Genomic DNA, 20,584 nt, shown 5'->3' with positions numbered 1-20,584 from the left:
TGTGAGTGTGAGTGTGTGTGTGTGTCTGTGTGTGTGTGTGTGTGTGTGTTTTGGACACCCAATCAATTAATGTCATGGTCTGAACAGCCTCCAAAATTCTGTAGCCCTCCCTGGGTGACTTTTGCATTCCTGTCACCATGGGAGGCGAAATTGTTTTTTTCTTGTGACTTGGTTTTTAATCTCTAGGAATTCTAACAAAGAAGGAAAAAAAAGATAAACATCTGGGTTACAAATATACCTAGTGAGATACAGGGGTATCTGTACTGTCTGGTAGAAAATAGTACCTGGGCTGTGTTTTGTGAGAGCGACTGTTCCTTGTGCAGATTCAAACCACTGTTTTGTTTTGTTTAGCTTAAGCTATCAGATTTGTTCCCAAGTTCCTACTATATCCCAGTATTGTGCTGACTTTAGCAGAGGTCAAAGAAAATATTTAAGATTCAGCGATGGCTGACAGGGCAGAGAGGGCTAACCTGGTGAAGACAGAAGATAGTGGAGGAAAAGCTCTGCAAAGGGCAGGCTTGCCCTGTGCAGGGTGTAGGAATCAAAGGCCAGGTCAAGAAGGGCCTGATAGTCCATTTTCTGCTGCTAGCACAACACACCTGAGCTCAGGGCCATATAAAGAGAACAGGTTTATTTTGCTCCCCGTGCTGGAAGCTGAACGGTCAGGATCAGGCATCTGTATCTGCTCTTCCCTATTGCCCTGTCAGATCACAGAAGATTGCTTCACAACAGGCTTGTGTGCAAGGAGGAGCCCTCACAGGGCGAGGCGGGAGTGATTCGGAGCCCAGGTCCACACTCCTAAGAGCTTCTCCTAAGAGAGAACGTACTGTCCTCAGCCTTCTCCAGAGAGCCGCCTTCCACGGTGCTCAGCAGTGATTAGAGCTACAGCTGGTCAGAGAGCTGAGAATAAGCCCTGTAGAGAGCACAGCCTAAATGAGACATCTGTACTTGAGTAGAGATTTATATTATAGATGGAAATTTATATTATAGCTATAAATCTCTACTCTGATGTAGCTATGAATCCATACTATACTACACCCTCATCATCATACTGTGTCACCCCCACCCCACTCTTCTTGTCACCAAGGCTCAGGGAGCATCACCTTGTTAAAGGGGGCAGAGAGAAATCTAAGGATGGAGAGGAGAGCCGTGATATGCTGCCTGTGGATGTGACGTGGCCGTTGCTCTCGTAAACTCACACAGTGTGTGTTTTACCTTCCCCAAACCTATACAAGATCCAGCCAGCTGCACTGGTGAATATCCTAGCAAGCTGCATCAACTGGACTCAACGTTGCTGCGTTACAAAAAAACGGCAAAAGTCATGAAGATGGGAAGGATACCCCGAGAAAGGATATGCTCAAGCTCTACTGTATATGCGTATGAAATTGCCAAAGAATAAAAAGATTAAAAAAAATAATAACTGAGCAGCACCCCTGTGGTTTAATTACCTCCTACTGGGCCACTCATAAAGTCAGCCAGCCTTATTGGCTCCGCAAACAACGCCTCCAGCACAAGGACCCTTTGGGGAGGACAAGTCATATCCAAACTGTGGCAGAGCGCAGCAGGAGAGACAGAAGAATGTGACATACTCATTCTACCTGGGAGTGCTGGATCTTCCTCTGTCCCCACAGGCATCCCCCCCAAATGCACGTGTTGTCAGAGGAGTGGGGAGGGGCATGTAGGATGCAGAGTGCCTAGCTCAGAGCAGTCAGAACAGAGCCTGTTTTCTTGAAGTAAGTGGGGGGACTCACATCCTCTTGCCTGTTTCAGCTTGTCTGTTGAGAATGAATTTGGCACAGTGAGTGGGAGAATAATGGCTGTCTTCTTCCTTCTTTGAGGGAAGGACTTGGCAAACAAGGCTGATATGGACAGGCAATAATTAAATTGCCACGGATAATGTCTGATATAATTGAGACCGAGAAACTTGTGAACGTATGCCCCCACACAAAAGCATCACCTCACACAGAGGACTCCCTGGACCCTTTTGAACCTTTCTTTCTCAGAGTATGGAAATTAATGCCTTAATTACAGCCAGACGATGCTAAAAACTATAGGGGTAGAGGAATCGCAGGAAAGAAAAAAATACCTCTTTTCTTTCTAGTACTGAAAGGCAACGTCTGTAGGTTTAGTTCCTTCTTCCCTCCCTCCCTCCCTGTCTTCCTCTCTCCCTCCTTCCTTCCTTCTTCAGTTTGTAAGACAATGAAATGGGAACATTTTATTCAAAATGGAACTGAAAAGGCCAGGTGTTACCTATGCTGATTAAAGACAAGATCTTTACATATCTTTGTGCTTTTCTAAGGCTGGGCTCTGGAGATTGCACAAAGATGTGAATACCTCCCTGATCTTAAACAGGACTCACCTTTTGAGTTGTGAAATCAAAACAGGGGATCACAGATAATTGGGCATCTCTTCCTCCCATGAACTTTGAACTTGTATCAGAACTTTTATCAGAAGTCACTAATCTTACCCTTGCCTCTCACTGCCACACCTGTAGGTCCAAGCCTCTTCCCTATAGATCTATGCTTTGTTCAGAGATGCCTTGGATGTTTTCAGCTCTGTTGTAGTTAATATTTTTGCTTGGGAATCTGTTCCTGGATTTGTTAGAGAACACCAACAAGCGAGAAGTAGTGGCAGCCATTAGAACTTGTTCTTTTTCCACCCACCCTCTGTTTTCTCCACCTCTTTCTCTCTCTCTCTCTGTATTGTTTACATAGCATGTCTCCTCTGTGTCGTGGTCACCTCTCTCTCTATTGTTTATGTAGCATTTCTCTCTATGTAATGGGCCAGCCAACCATTCAGGTAGAACCAAGATTGTAATGGCTTAGACATTTATTGAACTCTTATAGTCATTGACATACAACCGGTGAGTTGTAAATTAACTTCAGAACTACAGAACTACATAGTCCTGTAACAGTATTTATGACATTTACCTACAACAAGCAAGAAAACGCTGGCATCATAGTCCATAAGTCATGAGTGGTACTGTATACATTGTATCCTCCCCCTTTGGAGACAGGGTCCACTGTACCCTGGCTGGTCTGGAGATCACTATGTAGTCAGGGCTGGCCTTGAACTTACAGAGGTGCTTTTTCCTCCACCTTCCAAGCGCTGGGATTAAAGGTGTGCACCACTATACCCAGCGCTTGTTCAATTTTTTTAAAATTATTTTCTTTCTTGTAATTTTCACAATCTGAGGTTATCTTGTGTGTATAGATATAATGATAAAAGCAACGGGGCTGTAGCTGATCGGTAAGAGCACTTTTCTAGGCCCCAAATTCAATCTCAGTGCTGCCAGTGAAAAGTAACATAGTACGCGATAAATGCATGCATGTGTGCGACCATTTGTTACTTTCCTTCCCCTCGCGAATGCTGGGTCCTTCAGGGCAGGAACTTTGTTTCCAGTTTCTTCTCGCTGGCTGACGATCTTTTAGAGCATGTAACAAACCATTTGGATGGAACCTAGAGAGTGATGGCTCAGACATGAAGTATTTGACTCTCAAAATTATTGAGATACAAGCAATTATTTGGTGGTAACTTTGCTTTAGCTCTGTTCGCTGAATTACTAGGAAAGCCCAGAATAACAGTTCAGTCTCCATTTGCTGGGGGGAAAGAGTTTTTTTTTTTTTTTTTTTTTTTTTAAACTAAGATCTAAAGTTCTATTTTCCAATATTCCATACCTCTGAAATTGGCTCTTTCTCCATTTGTAATTCTTCAGTGTCTTTTACAGGCATAGACACAAGAGGAATGCTTCCTGTCCAGGGCGAGAACTTATCAGACCAGAGTCTTCCAGGGCCCTGTGCACTAGTGTGCCTTATAAATTCCCAGCAAAGGAAGGCAAGCTAACTCACAGGAGAAGACTCCTCAGTTGAGAATCCAGCCAGAATTAGGCGGCTGGTGGGGCTGGGGAGCTGGCTCATTGGATAAAGCACCCAGTGTGTAAGCAGGAGACCTGGTTTTGGATCCCAGACACACAAACACACACACACAAAAGCTGAACGTGATGGAGAACATGAGTGGAGACCAGTGAGTCCCTGGGCCCTGTTGACCAACCAGACTACCTGAGTCTAGGTTCAGCAAGAGACTCTATCTCAGAAAATCAGGCAAAGGGGGAATGAGGTGAGATCTCTGATGTTGACCTCATGCATACACGCATTTGTACATGTACACCCCCACATATGAACAGGTACACGCTAAAGAGTTTCAGAGGAGAAGGTTGGTGTGGCTGTTCGTAGATGAAATCATGTCAGACTCTGGGACACTTGAAGGAAGGACCACCACCATGCATGAAGGAAGTACAGATTCTGTAGTGTAGACTGACATGAAATACAGGTGGAAATGTGACCCAGGCAAGCTTCAGAAGGACTTACAGTGGGCCTTCTTCTAACTGGTAGGAATGCCTAAAGGGTTTTTAGTAGAGGAAGGGAGCAGGGGCAGAGGTGCAGGGTGGTGGAGGCAGGTGGATATCTGTGAGTTGGAGTCTAGCCTGGTCTACAGAGTGAGTTCCAGGATAGCCAAGGTCTTCACAGAGAAACTCTGTCTAAAAACAAACAAACAAACAAACAAATAAATAAATAAAGGAAAGGGACATGGTCAGAATTTTAGGATGTGTGAATGATTTGATGAATTTATTATGACTTTCGACCAATCTGAAACTGTTTACCTACTTTTAGAATTGCATTTTGGGATAAGTTAGGAGTAGCTTGGAAAAAGTTACCAACATAAAAATAGGCCTCAAAGTGTGCACTTACTGTGTGACCTAATGAGTGAGGAATGCCCTGTAGATCGTCTACATGAAGATGCTCTCTCCATCACACCTTTGTGTTTCTTTCTGTCCCTTTTTTCTCCCCTTTCCCATTTTAGAACAACAAAGTCACACTATTCCGCCAGCTACAGCAAATGACATACAGTCTGATCGAGTGGCGCTCCCAGATCCTGTCTGGGACACTCCCCAAGGATGAACTAGCGGAGCTGAAGAAGAAGGTCACGGCCAAAATTGATCATGGGAACAGGTAACCTTGAACAGTCTTACACTGAGGATGAGGGAAATGACTGGCATCTTTGCACTAGACACTGTTCACGGCAATTTAGAAAAATCCTTTAAAGGATTTCAAACTGTGCGTTGAGGAGGTAGATCAGTCGATGGAATGTTTGCTTAGCTGGAATGTTTGCTTAGTTCGCACAAAGCTCAGCACTGTATAAACTAGTGTTCCCGGTGCTGTAATCCCAGGATGCTGAAGATGGAGGCAGGAGGACCGGAAGATGTGGCTAAGGATGAATGACTGCACAGCAAGTTCAAGGCCAGTCTGGGTTGACTATATGAGACCCTGTCTGAAAGTGAAAACAGAAAATAAATGGTTCACACTTTATGCATACCTGTACAGATTTATAGGACACGTGTATATAGTATTTATGTGTAATGATGATTAATGAGGTTAAATGGCATACCCATCAATTTAGCCGTCATCTTTGTGTTGGGAACGTTTTAAAATCCTCTTTACTGGGTATTTTGACATAATAAAGTTAATTTTTGTCAAGTAGAGTTATGCCATTATGCTACAGGAAATTAGAAATTATTCTTTCTATTGAACTACACAACTATACCAATTAACTACCTCCTTCCCTAGACTTCACTAGACTTTCGTAGGGGTGGGGTGGAACATTTTTTGTGTGTGGCAACATACTGGCTAGCAGAAGCAACTAAAGTCAGGAAAGATTTACTCTGGCTAGTGGTTTCCGAGAGTGGAGTTTGTTATCATAGGGAAGGTGTAGCAGAGGAGCTGCCGTCCATGGCAGTGGTGTCAGAAATCTATGACGGAGCTCCTCCACCCAGCACACCGTGGAGCAGAGTGCTCCAGACTAGGACCAGAGGCCTACCCCTAATAGCCCAAGTGGATCAGCTAAGGACCTCCCAAAAGTTTTTGCAAGCTCTCAGAAGAGTGCCACTGTCTGACAAGTATTCAGCCACACGCACCTGTGGGGGATGGTTCCCATTCAAAACTTAATCCCCACTGTGTCCCTTGTTACTTAATGTCTCTGTGTCTTAGAAGATCCCTGATTTCATAGAGAAATGCCATAATCCCCATCCTTCCAGCCCATTGATTCATTCTACCCACTCCCCCCCACCCCCCAAGAGAGGGTTTCCCTGTGTCCTTGGCTGTCCTAGACTCGCTTTCTAGACCAGGCTGGCCTCAAACTCACAACGATCTGCCTGTCTCTGCCTCCCTGAGTGCTGGGACTAAAGGCGTTTGTCACCACGCCCAGCTCAATCTACAGACTTGTCATGGGTCTGTCCCTGCTAGCTTGCTAGCTTGCTAGCTCCTGAACAGCCCAGCTCGACATGGGACATCCAGGCAGCACTATCTTTCACAATGTGGGAAATCCAGGCCATCTATAACAGTTGGCGTGGCCTGGGGTTCTGCTTTCAGCCAGCCCCTTCCAGAAGACCACAGAAGCCCTCGGTTGGCTTTGCTGTGACCTATAGTGCATTTAATTTGTCCAGTTCGTACTGAGGTCATTTCTGCCTGTACCTTTGCCCCATGGCCCCAACCTCAGGACCCTTACCTATCCTTCACAGCCCTGTTAAAATATAGTTCATTAGCCTATGGTGTAAATGTACTTTTACAAACGGTATGTAGAAACAGTCAAAGTCAACAGGATACAGAACTCAGTCAGTTTCACAAACTGACTCCATTGTACACTTCACGAACATATAACCCTAGAAAGTGGCTATTATGAAGTAGTTATTTTTTCGTTTCCAGTTTTCTTTAGGGGAAAGTGAGCTTAACAGATTTCCTTCCAGGTCACAAAGGCAATGAGAAAGCATTAACTTCAGCGCAGGCCCCAGTTCTTGGTCTCACTGTCTTGCAGTTGAGATGTGAATCTTTTCCCCAGTACTTGACATCTGAGGTGGTTAATGCCTCCTAGACAGGACCTACAATCCCCTAGGACACATCTGGACGTGTCTGTGAGGGGGGTTCCAGGTTAGGTTAAGTGAGGAGGTAGCATCCGACTCGAGTGGGAGGTAACCCTGCTCTGTGGGGTCCTGGATTGAAGAAGAGAAGCTAGCTGAGCACCAGCACATACCTGCTTCCTAAAGTGAAGGTGGAATGTGATCGGCTGCCTCAGGTCCTCTGGCACGCCTTCCCTTGAACTGTGGGCCAAAGTAACCCTACTTCCCTTAAGTTGCTTCTGTGAGGTTTTTTGATCACAGCAACAAGAGAAGTATCTAATCTAGACCCCTGGTGACCATAACTGCTTCAGCTGTCCAGCCTCTCAAGTAAGGTCTTAGGACTTGCTGTAAAGCCAGCTGAGGTGGGACACGGTTCTCTCCTTTTGTGATCTTGCCGCAGCAACATTGTTCTGGAGGAACCCCAAGGCCTGGCATAACACGTTAATGACTCCCACGTAGCAGAGCATGGCTGCTTTCCCACATTTGTCCTTGGAAGCATCTCAGGAAACGGAGCCTCTCTGCCAATCCATCCATGACCCAGCTCTGCCTGCATTGCCATCTCTCACAGGTCTGGGTGGCCTGTGGGTCTGGCTGCCTTGGGAAGGAAGCTGCCAGTGCAGTCACTCATACAGAGTAGATGTAGAGCAGGGGGCGGGGGGGGGTTGAGGCATATGTGCTTTCTTCCCAAGGATATCCACCCCCCCCCAATTTTCCCCTGAGTGTTGCTATTCCAGACATCTCTGCTCTCATGCGGTTACCTTGAATCTAGGCCTGAGTGTAGAATTCCATCCCATCAGTCTCTGACTTCTTGGAACTAAGCATAGTTCTTTCTACTTCTGTGCCCATTGGGCACAAATGCCATTGGAGAAGGAGGTAGTTGTCTGTGCTCTTGCCATGCAGCCCTCAGAACTTTCATTACTAGTTTTCCTGTGCCGTTCTCTGCAGCCGGAGCAAACATTTGTAGGTGCTTATTATATGTGAGGTTCTGTAGGTCCTTTACTGCCATTGACTCAGTCAAGTTCTTAACGATAACTTCGAAGGGTAGGAAACATTTACACAAGAAGAGACCAGATGAAAGGGTCCTAGAGAGAGCAGATATGAAATAAAGCCAGGGTTCAGACTGCAGTGTGAATGACAGGAGAGCCAGCATGGAGATGGATTATGACAGGGTGGCCACCATGACCTACTTCCTCCTCCTTTAAGACAATATTGAGTAAGGAAGTCAAGGAAGGCCTTTGAAGGATGATGCCAGACCACAGGAGACTGGCAGAGCATCACTCAAAGAGGGCTTTGTTCACAATCGTTGCCAATTTTACTATTCTTGTTTTGGGCCGATTCCTCAGCACGTGCACTCACTCAGGTTTGGCCAGCTGGCCTGCAGAGCTGTGCAGCATTCTTACTATGTAGAAAGGAGGTAGAGATTGGAAGGAGGAGACTCCTGGGCTTTCTGATCCAGGTTCATCCGTGAAGAGTCTGACAGTGGAGAGGAGAGTTACCACATTCTTTCTCTCCAGAATGCTTGGACTAGACCTGGTCGTGCGCGACGACAATGGAAACATCTTGGATCCTGATGAGACCAGCACCATTGCCCTCTTCAGGGCCCATGAAGTTGCTTCTAAAAGGATAGAGGAAAAGATCCAAGAGGAAAAGGTATGTTTCCTCCTAGGCGCAGGTTGGGCTGCTAGGATTTCATTTGTTGCTCTGGTTTTTAATGCCAATAAGGAGTAGTAGACAGTAGACATAGAAATGCCTGAAAAATCATGTGTGGCCTCATTGTAAAGCTGGGCAGGAAGAATGAGGCCAGCATCTATGCTCTGCTTTGGAAAGGGAAAAAATGCACAGGGGTGTTTGTATGTGTGTGTGTGTGTGTGTCTGTGTGTGTGTATAGAGTGACTCAGAACCATTTGTACTAAATAGAGTTTGTATTAAAAAATACATACAAAAGGGTATACATACACTTCAGTATTTGCATATGCACAGAGTAACTGGAATGGTAAATAAGAAAATACTCATTAAAAGATTTCTCTGGACTTGAGTTCAGTTCCCAGAACTCACATAGTGCTTCACAACCATCCATAGCTCCAGCTTCACGGTACCTGTGTCTGACCTCAGCAGGTACCAGGCATGCACATGGTACACAGACATACATACTCATTACACATAACATAAATATAAAGGGGACCCCAGGAAGGAGAACTGGGTAGAAGGACTTTTTATATTATAATCTTTTGTATTTGGTATAAAGACTGTGATTTCCAAAATAAAACTGTTTTAAATAACATGTTTTGGAAAGTTTTGAATACAAAGATAACTTTGAAAAGTGAAGAAAATCAGAAAAAGAGAGAGAGAGGGCAGCCATGTTCTGACCACCCTGACCCTGTGATGTTGACATATTCATCTGTTTTCTGTTTGGATGTGGAGAGATCTGTTTCTGTGTTTTTTTATTCTGGAGCACAGTTGTGATAATATGTGACAATCACACCGAAGGACAAAGTTTTCTCATGGAACCATTTGTGTCCCGTGAAGCTGGGTAGTAGTGGATCAAGTGTTTGTATTCATCTTCCTCCAGCATCCCGTCATAGGACAAGAAAGCATCACAAGTCTGCTGAGAACTGAGTTAGCACCTGTAGACAGCATATGTTTATTTTTTCATATGTATGTATGGGGTGTGCATACATGTAGGTATGTCTGTTTACACGTGTGTGGGCCCACATAAATATATACATGTGTATGCAAATGAGCATGCGAGCCGGAGGTTGGCATTGGGTGACTTCCTCTATGACTCTCCATTTTACTTACACAGGCAGGTTCCCTCACTGGAACCCAGAGCTTTCCAAGTCAGCTAGTCTAGCTGGCTGACTTGTTCCACGATCCCCTGTCTCTACCTCCTGTACGCACTGGGGATTTACGTGAACGTTAGGGATCCAAGCTGTGCCACTCATTCTTCCATAGCAAGCACTTTCTATGTCAAGCCATCTCTTGAGCCTCATAGAAAGCACTTATTGAATTGCTTGGGCTCAAGGCCCTGAGCAGGACCACTTTGGCTATCCACTAATGCTGATGCGTTCATTTGACTGAGGGATTATTGACTGGCCTGCATCTGCCCAGTTCTCAGCAAGTGCTTCTCTGTGGGTGTAGTAGCTGTCTCCTTGTTTGTAGGTTGATTTCTTTGCCAACATTTGCTCAAGTCTTTTCTCCTGTCCCCTGGCCCAGAGCATTTTGCAGAACCTGGACTTGCGAGGCCAGGCCATCTTCAGTTCTGTCCACACCTATGGCCTCTATGTGAACTTCAAGAACTTTGTCTGCAACATTGGTGAGGATGCGGAGCTGTTCATGGCCCTGTATGACCCAGACCAGTCCACCTTCATCAGGTAAGGGAGACCCGTGTCGTCAGAGCTTGGCTTTATCTGCCCCTGTCCAGGAGCCCTTCACAGGATTTGACACGGGGAGATGTAGAGGATGGGTGTAGTCACTCCTGACGGTAGAAGTAAAGACCTTTGGGCTCTGAAGCCTTTGTACTCGGGTGCTGGCACCACGAAGCTTCAGATTCCACCATCTGTAAGATTTTAATAGTGAATATAATAGCCAGGCAGTGTGGTGGCACACGCCTGTAATCCCAGCACTCAGGAGGCAGAGGCAGGTGGATCACTGTGAGTTTGAGGCCAGCCTGTTCTACAAAGTGAGTCCAGGACAGCCAAGGCTACACAGAGAAATTCTGCCACGAAAAACAAAACCACCACCACAACAAAAGCATGAATAAACCTGCTTAGGACGGAATGAAGAGTACAGAAGACCCGACAGGAGGAAGGAGAGAGTCGAAGTAGAACACAGCAGGGATTCACGGCCCTGAGATTGCGCTGTAGGATACCAACATGAAGAATGCTGGTCATTATGTTTGTCCAAGCCCGGGGAACGCGCTATACCAGCTGTGAGCTCTCAAAGCGGCTGTAGGCGGCGCGATGAATGATGATGATGATGTGTCCCTTCAGGTTCCACAGTTATGGGCGCATAGTTGGGGGCTGTGTGTTTGGGAACTCTGCTTTCAGCTCAACTCTGACCCATGAACCCAAAACTACTGGGGAAAAAAGTACTTTGCATAAAGAAAGTTTAAAAACTAGGGGGAATAGTCAGGGTATGGTTGGGCCCCAGAGTGACTCATTCACCAAGCCACTTAGGAAATGGAGCCTCATCTTCTAGAAGGTGGTGAAAAGTAATTACTGGGGCCTAGGCGTAGCTCAGCTAGTAGCGTGCTTGTGCTTGGTTAGCATTCACAAAGCCCTAGGTTCAATCCCCAGCATTGCTGGCAGCTGACTGTAATCCCAGAACAATAGAGGTGGAGGCAGAAGGGTCAGCTACATAGTGGGTTTGAGGACAGCCTGGGTAACATAAGACCCTTTCTCAAAAAGTGAAAATAGTTGCTGAGTTACTTGGGTGATACAGACCACGAAGGATGGATTGGGAATGACGTACAAAACTAAGCTTTTGTAAACGTGGCCTCTTGAGACATGGTTTCACTGACTATCTCAGGCTGGTCAATTTACTATGTAGCCCAGGCTTTCCTCAAATAACGACATAAAATAGTCTCCAGAGTACCATGATCACAGACCTGAGCCACCACGCCCGCATCTCTTAAAATTAAACTGTCTTTTCAGCAAAGTTGAAGCTTGCACGCCAGAAATTTGAGGTGGGATACAGACCCCAGGCAAAAGAAGCTTCTAAAATCCCAGGTCTGGGCCACTCTGAGCATCGTCGTCTGTCACTGTATAGGGTGTTCCCCAAAGACAGAAGCCGCTGTGTGCGGTCTGTGTGCGGTCTGTGTGCCAGCACCTGCCTCACCAGGGGACATTCCTGCTCCTTGCAAGTCCGTGCTGTGAGCAGCGTCTGTCCCAGATGGCCTCTCATTAAGAGTAATTTTCTTTCTTTCTTTCTTTTTTTTTTTTTTCCTTTCTTTCCTGCTAGTGAGAACTACCTAATTCGCTGGGGCAGTAATGGGATGCCCAAGGAGATAGAGAAGCTGAATAACCTCCAAGCAGTGTTCACTGTGAGTCCTGCCTTCTTTGTACAAAGTTGTTGCATTCATTTATTGTCTATGTCTATGTCTATGTCTATGTCTATGTCTATGTCTATGTCTATGTCTATGTCTATGTCTATGTCTATGTCTATGTCTATGCATGTGTATGGGCGTGTCGCCACGGCACGAGTGTGTGGAGGTCAGAGGTCAATTTGCAGAAGTAGGTTCTTCTTCCACTGGGTAGGACCCGGGGATTAGAACTCAGGTCCTTAGGCTTGTCAGCAAGTGCCTTTATCCGTGGAATCATCTAACTAGCCCAGTCTCATACTCTGTCCCATCATTTTCTTACTGGATGAGTAGGGCCCAGGCATTTATTCACTTAGGGTAACACATGAGGTACCACATACTGATTTGTACACTTGAGACAGTCTGTGAATTGAGGGAGAGAAAGCGTGTTTTTGAGCAGCTTTTGTGCTGTGGAAAAGACAGACAAGTACAAACAGTGATGACACAAGTAGGTAAATACAAGCAGCATCTGCAACCCTGACTTTGCCAAAAGAGTGGCTGGGGGACGCTCATGTTTTAATTGTATATTTAACTTCTGTTTTCAATTTAGTTACATGCTTATTTCTTGGTTTTGTTATACCGAAAGATGTTTTCCTACTCTTATTTTTTAATTTGATTTTTGAGATTATGATATAATTACATTATTTCTCCATTGTCTTTTCTTCTTGCAGACCCCCCCCCTCCCCATGCCTCTCCTTGCTCTGTTTTAAATTCATGGTCTCTTTTTCTCGTTAATTGTTGGTACCTGCATATGTGTGTACTTAACTTTTCACATGTATGAGTGTGTGTGGTGTGTGTTTGTTCGCGTGTCCATAGTTCATATGCAGAGGTCAGAGGACAGTCTCTGGTATCTGTCCTCACCTTCCACATGGTCTCTTTGTTTGTCATTTCATAGACAAGGCTATTCTAGAGATTCTTCGGTCTCCGCCCTGCCCCCCTCCCCAGCCTTACCTAGGAACCCAGATGTGTGCTATAGTACCCAGCTTTACATGAGTTCTGAGCCTTTGGACTCAGGGTTAGATGGCAAGCACACTGAGCCTTCTCCCCGGCCCTGAGGCTTATGTTTTTAATAGATTGATTGGACACTGGCAGTGGGGCTCTGTGGTATGGCACAGCCTTAACAGGCACTTGGCCATGGGTTCAGTGCCTAGCACTGCAAAACACATAAATAGAAGAGCTTTAAGGAGGACACCGAAGTTGAAGAGAGTTCCCCATGCAGATGACTAACTGGAGGAAGAGCTTCCTGACCAAGGTCACGGTGAGGGCAAATGTGCTCCAGACCTGTTCTGAGAACCTTCCTCTGAGTAGAGGGTTCCTTGTGCTTCCCTCTGCAGGGCGCCTGACAATGCTTGAGGCTGGAAATGCACGAGGCTGTAATTTGGACCTGGCAACTGTTTTCCTCTTAGGTTGGACCTTTCTGAACTTCTCTGGCTTTTTCTTTAAGGACACACCCTGGGACCACCAGGGGCCTTAGGAAACCTTGATGAGTGAGTCCCTAGTTCCCCCGTCTTCTTCCCTTCTCCCATCAGCCCACACAAGTGCTTCATCTCCTACCTTTTCCCGGTCCAAGACTGGGAAAACTGGCCTAAGTTCCAGTGGCACCTAGCCACTTGTCTCCATGTCCTCGTTGACCTTCCTCAGTCTAGGATATGCCCAGGCTTCTCTGTCTCTCCGTAGAGCCATTCCTATCTCTCTACCCCTGTAAACGCAGGTAAAGAACTTTCTGACATCTCCCCCCAGACTTTAGTATTTGCTCAGTTTTGAAACCAAGTGAGGTTTTGTTTTGTTTTGTTTTGTTTCCTGCAATCAAATGGTGTTTTTTGGATCATATTTTATATATTAAAGGCACTGTTAAATATTTGGTCTATCATTTAGTTAGTTTTGACTTAGTAGAGCTGCAATTGCTCTTTTTTTTTTCCTGCCCCCACATCCTTTCCCAGCCAGCCAGCCAGAGGGTCATCTAGTATGTAAATTTCATGTCTAGCCTTTTCAGTTAAATAAAGTGTGGTGGCCATTTCCTTGGTCATTAAACAGTCTTCAGAACTCACTTATAAATGGCTGTGTTATTTAATGATACCAACAAGCCAGGTTTCTAGAACCTGCCACCCAGTGACTTGTATTCTCTATTAATGGAAGCTTTGCAGAACCTCAAGCAGAGATTGAGGGCAGGTGGTCACTGGTATATATATTGCTGTCTCAGTGATGTGCCTCTACCAAATTACAGGGCGTAGATTTGGAGTGATTATTTGAAGAGTAATTCTTGATTAAGTAAGGAGGCTGGGGCTGCGGTTTCCTAAAAGGGTTCTGAGATATAATGAAGTTGTTTTTGATGTTAAGTGAATGAGATATGTAAGCTCATTTCTGGGTCACTCACCCCTCCTTAAGAAAACACACACATACACACACACTGTAGCCTCAGCTACAAACAGGAAAAATCCACTTTCCTCCATACACATGCCTCTTGCAGTGTTCATGGAGAAAGCCTCTCAGGGTGCAGGTGAGGAAGCTCATAAAACCATGCCTAGGTTACACTTGCCTTCAGGGTTGTTAGGAAGGTGAGAAGGGGGTAAGGAGGGATGGGTTAAGGGGTTGAACACACCTGTAATCCCAGCACTTGAGAGGTGAAGGCAGAAAGATTTGGAGCTCAAGATCAGTCTTACACAGCAAGATCAAGGCTAGCCTGGGCTCTCCCAGGCATCTGCAGATGCTCAGTGAATGTTAGCAACATGCAAGTTTTTATGTCATTGGACACTGAGGCATACGGTAGAAGGACCCAAAGTGTCAGAGAGTGTCCTGGTTTTTAACTCCTTGCACACCTTCCTACCTGTTAGATGTTAGACTGACTCTGATCTAGTCTACAAACGTGGAGTAGGGACCAGAGAAGAGAAGAACCCTGTTTTATAGACAAACAGAGAATAATCATCTCTGTTGCTGCAGTAGCTCTCAGAAGGGCGGATAGAGAGGCATTGCCGTGGTGTTTCAGCATGGGTAAGTGTTCTCTGAGCAGGACAGGGCAGCCAACTTCTCTCATGCCTTCTCTGCCTGCAGGACCTCAGCAGTACGGACCTCATCCGACCACGCATCAGCCTCGTGTGCCAGATTGTCCGGGTGGGCCGCATGGAGCTGAAGGAGGGCAAAAAGCACACCTGTGGGCTACGGAGGCCTTTTGGAGTGGCAGGTACAAGGAAAGCCCAGAGTCTAAGGGAAACAGACAGCTTCTGGGGACCCTCTGCCATGCAGTTTCTAGAAGACCTAAATGTAGACCCATTGTCTGATCCCGAGTTCAGCCAAAATCCCATTTTGGGCATATTCCCCCAAAAATTGAAAAACAAGGTCTCAAAGAAACACCATGTTTACAGTGAATAATTATTCACAAGAGCTGAAGGGGACTACGTCACTCAAGGGTGCCTCAGTAGATGAGTGGATGCATAGATGTGGCGTGTCCATGGAAAGGTTTTATGCAGCCTTAAAAGGGAAGGAAATTCCGCCTCATGCCACCATATGGCTGGCCACTGAGAACATTAAGCTCAGTAGAATAAACCATACACAAAACAGCCTGCTGCTGTAGGGTTCATTTTAGATGAGGAACTTACAAGAGTCAGGTTCAGCAAGGCGGTTGACTGGGATTGCCAGGGCATGAAGACAGGGGAATTGCTCATTGAGGATGGAGTTCTCTTTGTTAAAATGAAAGTGTCCTGGTGGTGGATGACGGTGATGGTTATCCAAGGTCAGTATGCTTACTTCCACTGAACTTGAGTATTGAGTAGTTAAGGTAGCAATTTCCATGTAAGGTGTATTTTGCTGTACTTATAGCAATGAAAAGAGATAGAGCAAAGAAGGTAGATGGCTGGCTGGAGGGCAGACAGAGATGGCAGGAAGGCCTTCTAAAGGTGAGAAGCAAATGGATCAAGTCTTTGTGGTTGGTCTTTGGCAGGCCTACATGACATTCATACCCCAGGATAGCCAGTTCTCTTTCCTTGAGTCTTGTGTCCTCGTGTAGCCACTGATCGTTTTTCGTCTTTGGGGCCCAGCACCATGTGTCACGCACAGTAGGACTGCTTGTTAGCATGTGCTCTGCTGCTCTGATCCACGGCAAAGTCTTTTCCCTGGCTAGGAGTGTCACTTCTGAAAGGCTGCTTTGTGCCACTGAGGGCCTTCCAAGAGGGTCCTTAGCTTAAGTCAATCCTCAGGACTTCCCAAGAAGTTCCATATCTTTGTATGTAGTTTCCTAAATTTCAAGAATAGATATTTGGGCTTTTATTGGCGTTTGATTGTTTTTTTTTGAGACACAGTCTCATTCTGTAGCCAGCTGGCCTGGAATTTACAGAGGCACTCCTGTCTCAGCTTTTCAAGTACTGAGATTATGGGTGTTATAGCTACCTTGCCCAGCATTGCTACTGTATCAAGAATTAAAGTGGAGTCTCAAGAGGTACAAGGAACCCAGGTCTCTTTAGTAGACCTCCACATGGCAAGGTAAATGTATTTATTTGCCTATAAAGGAAAGATGGATTAGAGGTCACTGCCACTCATAATAGGCGATGAGACTAAATCTTAAACCCGAGGCTTTGTCTGCTTTTCTGTATTGGCGTACATGTGTGTGCATGGGAGTAGAGGAGAGAGTGTGTATCTGGGTATTAATAGAATGAGAAGAGGACTGATTCGTTCTCAACCTTAACGCCAATTGTTAAGCAAGGTTAAGCGTCACAAGATGGTGACAGACACTAACAAATGAGTTTCTTGGTTCTTGGTGCTGTTTTTTATAAGGTTCTGTTAGGGGAACAGCAAGCTGCGTTTGATGCCCAGCTGTGCCCACCTTCCCAGCTGGCGCCAGCATCATCCCCTGGCCTGGTGGAGCGTGTTGTCTTAAGCATGTTTCTCAGTACTTTCTTCTCTTGTCTCCAGACAAGCTCTCTGGGACGTGGAAAAATGGATTGCTAATGTGTGTTTTATGGCCAGACTGTAATTTATTAACCAAAGTTTCACCTCTTACCAAGGCCCTGCCTCATGTCAGCTATCAGCTTTGCAGCTTTTTATTAATCCTCTACATAGCTGGGCATAGTGGTTATGTGATTTGGCTTTGTGGTCACTGTTAATTCATATCCTGGCTTTGCTAAAAACTTAAAACTAATTGTGCGGATGTGGGCTCAGTGCTACCTTGTTTCCCTGGCATGTGCAAGGCCCTGGGTTAAATCCCAGCACTGCAAAACAAAACAAACAGAACACATAAACACAGCCAATGATAGGAACACAGCTTGTGACCAAAATAAGTTAACCCTTCCCATTCCTTAAGGTGGGGTTCCTCACGGCTCTGTACATGAGATAATGGATGCAGCAGGCTTACCACCTGGCTTTATTGAAGTACTCTCCTGGGATGGGTTTGGGGGACCAATTACTGGTGGTCTGTTTTCCAATACTCTTAATGCTGGTGTAGAAACCAAGAGTGTATCAAATCAGAGACACAGGTGGCCGCTTCACATCTTCAGTTTCTCTCCAGACCTTTAATTCTTCTGACAGGCCTGCTGGAAATGCGTATTCTCTGTGGCTTTCAGTGAAGGCTTATCCAAACAAACAAACAAACAAACAAAAAAAAAATTGGGCTTCAGTTTCTCAGGAATATAGCAGCTCAGTCTTGCAGAGTTTTACATATGTGTCCTGCAGGGTTGGATATATTTTTCTGAGCCTTTCATGGCTTGTTGCCCCGCCAGGTGTGGTATATTAGATAATTATTTTTGCCTGGTCCCTGGTCCCTTTTTTTTTTTTTCTTCTTCTTCTGGAGTTCTGGGTTTACTGATAGCATCCTTTTCTATACAGCTCAGGGAGGCATGAAGCCATCAGTGTTTCTAATGACGTTTCTCTCTCTCCTAGTGATGGATATTACTGACATCATACATGGGAAGGTGGATGATGAAGAAAAGCAGCATTTCATTCCCTTTCAGCAGTGAGTATCTGGCCTTATCCCTGGTGGCTTGAGATACAGGGTAGCCATTCTAGTGGGACGTGGGTGCAGAAGCGGGAGGGAAGAACTATTTCTGTTACCAGGGAAGGAAAGGTGTTTCCGCTGAACGGCTTCACCCGAGACCTCTGCAGGAGACTTTATTCGGGGGCTTCATGCTGGACTCAAAGAGGGTAAAGTGAGCATTTCCTGACTCAGCAGAAATAATTGGAGGGATATAAAACAAAGGACGCACTGGCATCCAGAGAATGATGTCATTCTATTGTCAGAGAGGCCACAGTGTATCTGTCTTCTGTTGTGCTGAACAGGTGTGACTAAAGATCACAGGACTTCTCAGACTAGGTGATGTCTATGGATTGTCAGGGCAGCCTTGTTAGAGTGGACAGTTCCTCTGGTAGGTATGACTGCATCTGACAAGCTTCTGAGTATTGCCAGTGGCGCTGGTCCAGGGAGCACACACTCATAGTAGCAAGGGGTTACCGTAGAAAGATAAATTGTTCTTTCTGTATTAATTAATGCAGGAAATTATTACAACATCAGTTTTCTTTAACTAGCTAGTTCCTTAATGGCAGACACACAGAGATTATGATTTATTTTTATGCTGGGCAGATTCTGATCTACCCAAATCCTAGTAAGCCAATCAGCTGCCTATCTGAGGACTCCTGGGGCGGCTTCTGCTCCATTAATCTGTTCCTACAGCTACAAGCTCATAGCCATCCCTCTTCCTGGCTTCCTCTCTCCTGCAGCTGTTCCACCTTCCCCTTCTCCTCTTCTCTCTTGAACCCAAGCCTGAGAACCTAAAACCCCACCCACCCCTTTACTGTCCAGTCATAGGCTTCAGCATCTTTATTGAGCTGATCAGGGAGAGTCGGGGACCATTCCTTATCATCACATGGTTGTCATCGTGGCAGGGTGGTAACCAGATCTCAAGGCACTGAAATCAGCATTTGCAAACACAGTTGAGCCTTCCTCCAACAGGCTAGGCAGGCAGGAGGAGTGTGAATGGCTGGTTATGGTTCCTGCAAGGAACTAGGAGAGCCGGTGTGGTAGTATAGGGCCGTATCAGCTCAGAACTTGACCCAGAGCTCTATGCTGTAACTCCAGTGGATCAGATGTGCTCTTATAGGTCCTCCTGCAGACAACTCCATACACGTGGCAGTCACCCAGACACACAGGCATACACGTAAATAAAAATAAATCATATATATAGGTACATACATACCAATCATATTACAAGTGGGTGGGAAGACACAATTGTAGAAGAGAAATACTTTTTTAAATCTTAGCTCATTGTTAAGAAGCACAAGTCAGCTTGTGTGGTGGTGGCGGCACACGCCTTTAAACCCAGCACTCGGGAGGCAGAGGCAGGCAGATCTCTGAGTTCAAGGCCAGCCCAGTCTACAGAGCGAGTTCCAGGACAGCTAAGGCTACCCAGAGAAACCCCATCTCGAAAAACCAGAGATAAAAGGATAGAAACACAGGTCAGTGAGCACTAGCATTACAACATATAGCAACAGAGACTCGAAATAATGAAGCATATAACTGAGCAGCTTCAAAAATGTAAATTCCACAGGACGATAGCAACCACATATAATAGTGAGCTCTGGAAAGCTATTTTCAAGTCACATATCAATATTTTCAAGCAAAAATTTAAAAAAAAAAAAAGAATAATTGTTGGGCTAAACTCTCCCCCATTTTTAACTTATATATAAGGAAAAATAACTTAAGAAAATATTTGCAACAAATGTTAGAAAAATGCCCTTGGTATGCATATAGAATTAATAGAGACTAATGAGGTTATAGAAAGGAAATAAATACACAAATGGTATATGCAGGTTCGTAAAGGATCAGTGACACTCAGTTTAAACCAGTTTGGGGCTCGACCAGGTTTTAAAAGTATATTAGGCATCCTTTCGATGGCTGAAGGGAAACCCGTATTACCCATCTGTGTATACACTGTGACAGCACGCTCAGCAGGAAAAGGCACCTGCCACTGGGCAGCTCAGTTCAGTCCCCAGGTCCCGCCATGGTGGAAGGAGAGAACTGACCCACACAGGTTGTGCTCTGACCTTCACGTGAGTGACCTGTGACCTGGTACACACCACTCACAACCACACACGAATCCATACAAAACACATTAAAATGCACAACTAAAAATGTTATGCCTTAAGTTTTAGGTTCTATGGAGGATGTACCACCCAAATATTTGCTGCTTGATAGGAATTACCTGAAAACTTGGGTATCGTGAAATACTGCCCTGTACATATATGCACGCACATAAATGCACGCACACAGTATGTGTCGCTTAATGAGGGGGCATGGTCTGGGAAATTTATCTTTAGGCAACTTGTATCTTTGTGTCAACATAATAGGGTATATGTCTATAAAGTAAGGTAGCTGCAGTGTCACTCGGGGACCACCATCAAGTATGTGGCTTCTCATAGGTGACTGAAATGTGGTTCATTTCAGTGTGTGTTATGTGACATACATAAGTATGTTTACACATAGATATTAGATAAATTTAATTAATCATCAATATATGGAATTGAATTTATACATGTATTAAATATAATATATTAATCAGATAAAATATATTGAATAAAAT

The 20,584-nt window shown here is 45.2% G+C and overlaps 1 protein-coding gene across 1 annotated transcript in view; it reads left to right on the top strand.

Moving 5' to 3' along the window:
* Dock5 (dedicator of cytokinesis 5) overlaps positions 1–20,584 on the top strand; it is a 178,461-nt gene that overhangs the window by 80,802 nt on the left and 77,075 nt on the right. Inside the window, exons 6-11 of the mRNA XM_055609624.1 lie at positions 4,861–5,009; positions 8,464–8,599; positions 10,163–10,320; positions 11,909–11,990; positions 15,075–15,204; positions 17,892–17,964. Coding sequence (XP_055465599.1) covers positions 4,861–5,009; positions 8,464–8,599; positions 10,163–10,320; positions 11,909–11,990; positions 15,075–15,204; positions 17,892–17,964 — 728 coding nt within the window. The remainder of the gene's footprint in view (positions 1–4,860; positions 5,010–8,463; positions 8,600–10,162; positions 10,321–11,908; positions 11,991–15,074; positions 15,205–17,891; positions 17,965–20,584) is intronic.

The sequence above is a fragment of the Psammomys obesus genome, unplaced genomic scaffold, assembly GCF_907164565.1.
Source record: "Psammomys obesus unplaced genomic scaffold, mPsaObe1.curated_primary_1811, whole genome shotgun sequence".
Taxonomy (NCBI): Eukaryota; Metazoa; Chordata; class Mammalia; order Rodentia; family Muridae; genus Psammomys; species Psammomys obesus.
The sequence above is the reverse complement of the archived record's forward strand: the minus strand, read 5'-3'. Positions and strand labels throughout refer to the sequence as shown.